Here is a 4615-nt window from a genome sequence, read left to right on the forward strand (position 1 = left end):
GTGCAGGAAGCGGCCCACCCCGACCCCGCCCGGGCCCGGCGACGGCCAGGTCGCGGCCGCGCGGCGGGGCGCCCTCCCGACACAGGGGTGCACGTTGATGTGCTTGACCTCCTCATGTCACCGGGACACACGGGCCCACGTGAACAAGGGGCCTCAGGGCCGCGCCCCGGCTCGGCCCCGGCCGCTGCAGGGCCCGCCGCGCCCCCCGGCCCGGGTCAAGGAGGGGCGGGTCCAGGACGCGGCGCCCCATATATCATATTGTGGGGGTGGCACTCCAGCCGCCCGGGGAGCAGTGTCCCAGCGGGGGGTGGAGGGCGGGCAGGGCAGCCAGTGTCCAAGAGGATGAGAGATGGGCGCCGGGCCGGTGCCGGGATGTTCATGAGGAATTACCGTCCTCTCCGGCCAGGGCAGGCCATAAGCCATGCGGGAGAGAGAGGATTTTTGTTTTTGACGCACGGGCACGGTGCTGAGCCTCTTTCTTATTTCCTACTACCTCGCTCGTACTCTTCTTTTTTTCTGAACTGCAAAACCCTTGATTTTTTTTTCAACTTTTAACAGGCGAACTTGAAACTTGCAAAGATTTGGAACCGTTAACTTTCAACTCTCTCACATTTAAATGTAGAAAAGTAAAAATTTACGGGACTTCGTCTTCGGGAAAGAGATTATGACAGACGGATGGGCGGACGTACGGACATACAAATCAATCATTCCATGAGACCATGAAGTCACTCTCAACCGGTCACTCTCGCGCTCTCGCCTCCAGACACAGACCACGGCCACTGGACGCGCTGAGCCCTCCGAAGCCGCTCTCCTCGCCACCCTCACCACCCTCGCCTTGGCGAACAGTTTCCCGGCGACACTAACTGCGCGGGAAGCGCGCCATAATTCAAAGAGGCCGCCAAACCAACAACCAGCCGCCACCGGCAGCGCCGCCCGCGGCGTGCTGCGCTCTGCCGGCGTGACGCACAACTAGTGCGCGCGCGCGCCCGGGGACCGCCGGCAGCGGGTACCTCCCGAGGGCCACAGATGGCGCCACAGGGCTCCGGCCTGAGAGGTACTACCCGTCTGCTACCCGCGCCAGGTACCCGCTCCGCTACCTCGGGCAGCAGCAGCAGCAAACAGCCAGCGAGTACTCCGGCGATACTGGTTCGGGGAGCAGAGAGCAGGTTTGCGGCTTGGCGGGGGCGGGAGGGCGGGGGGAGGGGCGCCTTACGAAGTTCACGGCTGCTACTGCCGCCGCCGCCGCCGCTGGAACACGTCCAGCCAGCCGGACGGGTACGGGCTCAGCCGCCCGGGTCGGCTGCTGCTGCGGCGGCTGTTGTGTTGTGTCGGTGCGGCTCGGCCCGGCTCGGCAGGCGGCTCACGGGCCCGCGGGGGGGCGGGGGAGCCGCGGGGGGCGAGCGCGCGGCCTGAGCGGCGAGCGTCGGGCGAGGAAGGCGTCAGTGTGACTAGTGTGAGTGTGAGTGCCTGGCCAGTGCAGCGCCAGCCCTCGGAGACCGAAGCTCGGTGCGTCCGTCGCAGCGGCAGTCTTGTCCCGCCCCGCCCCGCCCCCGCGACCGTCACTTGTGTTGTTGTGATTCCAGCGCGTGGCCTTTTTGGATTAACCAGCTGTCAGGGACCGCTGCCGCAGCACCTCTCCTCACACCTCCCCGAACGAGTGCGCCCCGCCGCAAGACTTTAGTAGCCATGGGGAAAGGAAAGATGCAGCACAAGTAAGTGGACGAGGCGAGCGGTCAACAGGTGGGCCTGGAGGCGGCCTGGAGGTGGCCTGGAGGTGGCCTGGAGGAGAGCCGCCCTCAAGCATGCCTTGTCTCCGTACACAGCGCGGGGTGCGGCCGAGCGCAATCGCCTCCTGTGTCTTGCCTCCTGCCTCTCATTTGAGGCGCCCTAGAGGTCCGCCGCGCCGCGCGCCCCGGCGGCGTATCGTCGTCATGTCATCACTTAGCCGAGAGGAGCGACGGCGACAACGAGGAGTAGGAGGAGGAGGACTTGCGGCAGCATGACTAACTGGCCTGGCTCTTTGCATGCCGACGGCGCATGGCGGGCCGCGAGCACGCGGACGCACTCCAGCGAGGAGGAGCGCACGGCGCACGGCGGCGCGGCCGTCACTGGAGGCGCCTTGCGCGGACCTCTCCAGAGCTCCTCCACGCCACGCCCGCGCCGCGCACGCCGCCAGCATGTTTCTGATCCTGCTGTTCCTTTGCAGGCGAACGGCCTTAATAATCATGAATGAGTGGATGGATGGAGTGGGGGCAGGGGGAGGGGGCAGCGGCAGGACGAACGGCCGGTCTGCACGGACAGTTAAATGCCGGGATGAATTTAGTTCCATGAACTTTTGCCTTCCAGTGGCTTAGCGAGGTAGAACGAACAGACTCCGCAGTGGCAAGAGAGGTAGAAAACAAACAGCAGGTCGTGGTGGCCCCTCAGCAGAATTTAGTTACACTGTACCGCCGTGCAGGCGAGTGGATCCGTTGCCTACTCACAAGGGGCCATAGACAGGCAAGCACGGCTGCATGCGGTATTTCTCAGTATTACTGCGAAATATTCCAGGGTATGTGAGGCGAGTCACCACATTGTATCTTTTTTGCATTTGCTCAGGCTTCCGACTGCACGCCCACTTGATAAGAACGGAAGGACATGCCGTTCTGACTCCCGCGCGAATCGCCCCATCCCATCCCATGAGCAGAGCAAAGTAGAAGTGGCAGCCGCCCGCCGCCGCCTCACGGCCGCTCTAGCCACGCACAGGCGACGGCTGCTGCGGCGACGGCTGCGAAGCTGCTGGCTGCTGCAAACGCTTCCTTTGTGTCTCTAGCTCGCCCGCTTAATTGGCCTTACCCCCTTGTGGAATGTTTTAATTAAGCGCTCACGGGACTGACGAAACGCGCTCGGTCGACAAACCACTCCCTGCGCGTCTATCCCCCCGCGATTGCTTAACAAGTTCTATGCAGATGCACATCAACCTATTCGGGCGAGGGGGGTGTGCACTTTGGCGCGGATCCGTCAGCCTTCTCGGAGGCGGAACTTTCCGGATTGCCTTGATGACCACGCGGTCAGTAGGCTGACTAGGCCAGGCCGGCAGGCTGCCTGCTCGCCGGCTGGGTGCTGCTCTCTCGGCGAGCTGCCCTTTCGTCGCTTCGTTCTTCCTTTCTCTCGTGATCGGCCGCGTCGCGGAGCCAATGGCCCGTGACAGAGGGGTCTGCTCCTGCTCTACCTCATGTGCCCTGGGTGCCCACCCGAGGGACTCCACCCCACCCAACCCTCGAGCTGCTGGACAAGACACCCGGCCGCCGCTGCCGGGCTTCGTCTTCGTCTCGCCTAGATCTGCTGCCGCTGGCGTGGCGTGGCCCCCATTCATAATCACGCCTGTTTCGGGTTGCCCAACGGGAGCGACGAACTGGCCGGGAGGGGGGGGGGCATCCTCCTCCTCCTCCCTCCTCTTTGCTGCCCGCCCCCACGCCACCGTCTTGCCCCCGACCCCTCCGCTCCGCGCTCGAATTTGTTTATACGTCGTTATCTGTAATGAGCCAGAGCCTCCTCGGCCCGTCCCTGCCGGTAGGCCCCCCTGCGCGCACGCCGCTTGGATTTTGTAAAGGGGGGAGCGGGGGCTGATGCCGCTTGACGCTTGACCCGATATCTGCCCCGGCCGCTCGTGACCCAGAGCTTGACTGATGAGCCCTGACCCTGGCCGTGCCCGCGCCCCGCCGCGCCCCGCGTTCGGTCGTGCTGGCCCGTCCAGCGGAACCTGGGCCGATAAACGATACACTTCGCAGCTAGCCGGTCGTCAGGTCGGCTCGGACGAGCTTTGATCTTTTTTGCGGAGGCCCGCTATAACCTACCGCGGCAGTACAGGTCGCGGGCAGACCTTGGACCCTGAACCCGACGCGACCCGACGCGACCCGACCCGGACCTGGCGGCTTGCTCTGGTCGCACGCCGCCGCCGCCGCCATACTCGTCGTCGGGGCCCGGATACCCGCGGATCTACCCGATCCTGGAAGTGGACCTGACCGGACCAACTCGCCGACCCGACCCGCGACTGCAACGGAACTGGACAGTTAGACCTGAGCATGTGTGTGTGTGTGTGTTAGTCGGCGGCCGGGCTGGCTGCTGGGTCTGTCCGGCCACCTGCAGTCAGGCCCGCCCGGCCCGTTGGGCCGCTGGGTCGAGCGGAGCGCAGGGCCCCGCGTGCCGTGCAGAGGCAGGTCCTGCAGGAGGGCTTTGCTGCCGCCCCACGCCGCGCCACGGCGAGCAGCGCCAAACGTGATCCCGCCCGTCTGTCCCGTCGTCGTCCCGGCGCTCTGTTGTTGTTGTAGAGCGCGGGGCGTGGCGGGGCGCGGCGGCGCGGGGCGTACGTAGCGTAACCCTGAGCGTCCTTCCCGGCGTCGCCGCTCTCCAGGGCGGCGGCGCTGCGGTCGCCACGAGGCTGGCTGCGCCCGACGGCGCTGCTGGACGGCTGCCCGACGGCGAGGTGTGACCACCGTACTGACCGCACGGCACAGCCGTGCTGGGCCCTGCTGCCCACCGAGTAGAGAGGAAAAACAACGCCAACGACAGGACGGCGAAGACGGGGGCCGTGTCTGGCCTGTACATGTAATCGGAGGAAGCGACCTCCCCCCCC

The 4615-nt window shown here is 65.5% G+C and overlaps 1 protein-coding gene across 5 annotated transcripts in view; it reads left to right on the forward strand.

Moving 5' to 3' along the window:
• LOC113203368 (plasma membrane ascorbate-dependent reductase CYBRD1) overlaps nt 1-4615 on the forward strand; it is a 55368-nt gene that overhangs the window by 20315 nt on the left and 30438 nt on the right. For 2 of the 5 annotated variants that reach the window (XM_026418012.2, XM_026418015.2), the window contains exon 1: nt 1460-1712. The exons of 1 other annotated variant lie outside the window; for it this stretch is intronic. Coding sequence is in view for 2 of the 4 variants with exons in the window: in XM_026418015.2 (XP_026273800.1) it covers nt 1687-1712 (26 nt within the window). In the remaining 2 variants the exon portion in view is untranslated. Of the gene's footprint in view, nt 1-1400; nt 1713-4615 lie in introns of those variants that run through there. 2 more of the 5 variants (XM_026418017.2, XM_026418014.2) reach the window with 2 other exon arrangements.

The sequence above is a fragment of the Frankliniella occidentalis genome, unplaced genomic scaffold, assembly GCF_000697945.3.
Source record: "Frankliniella occidentalis isolate FOCC.00 unplaced genomic scaffold, Focc_3.1 Scaffold157, whole genome shotgun sequence".
Taxonomy (NCBI): Eukaryota; Metazoa; Arthropoda; class Insecta; order Thysanoptera; family Thripidae; genus Frankliniella; species Frankliniella occidentalis.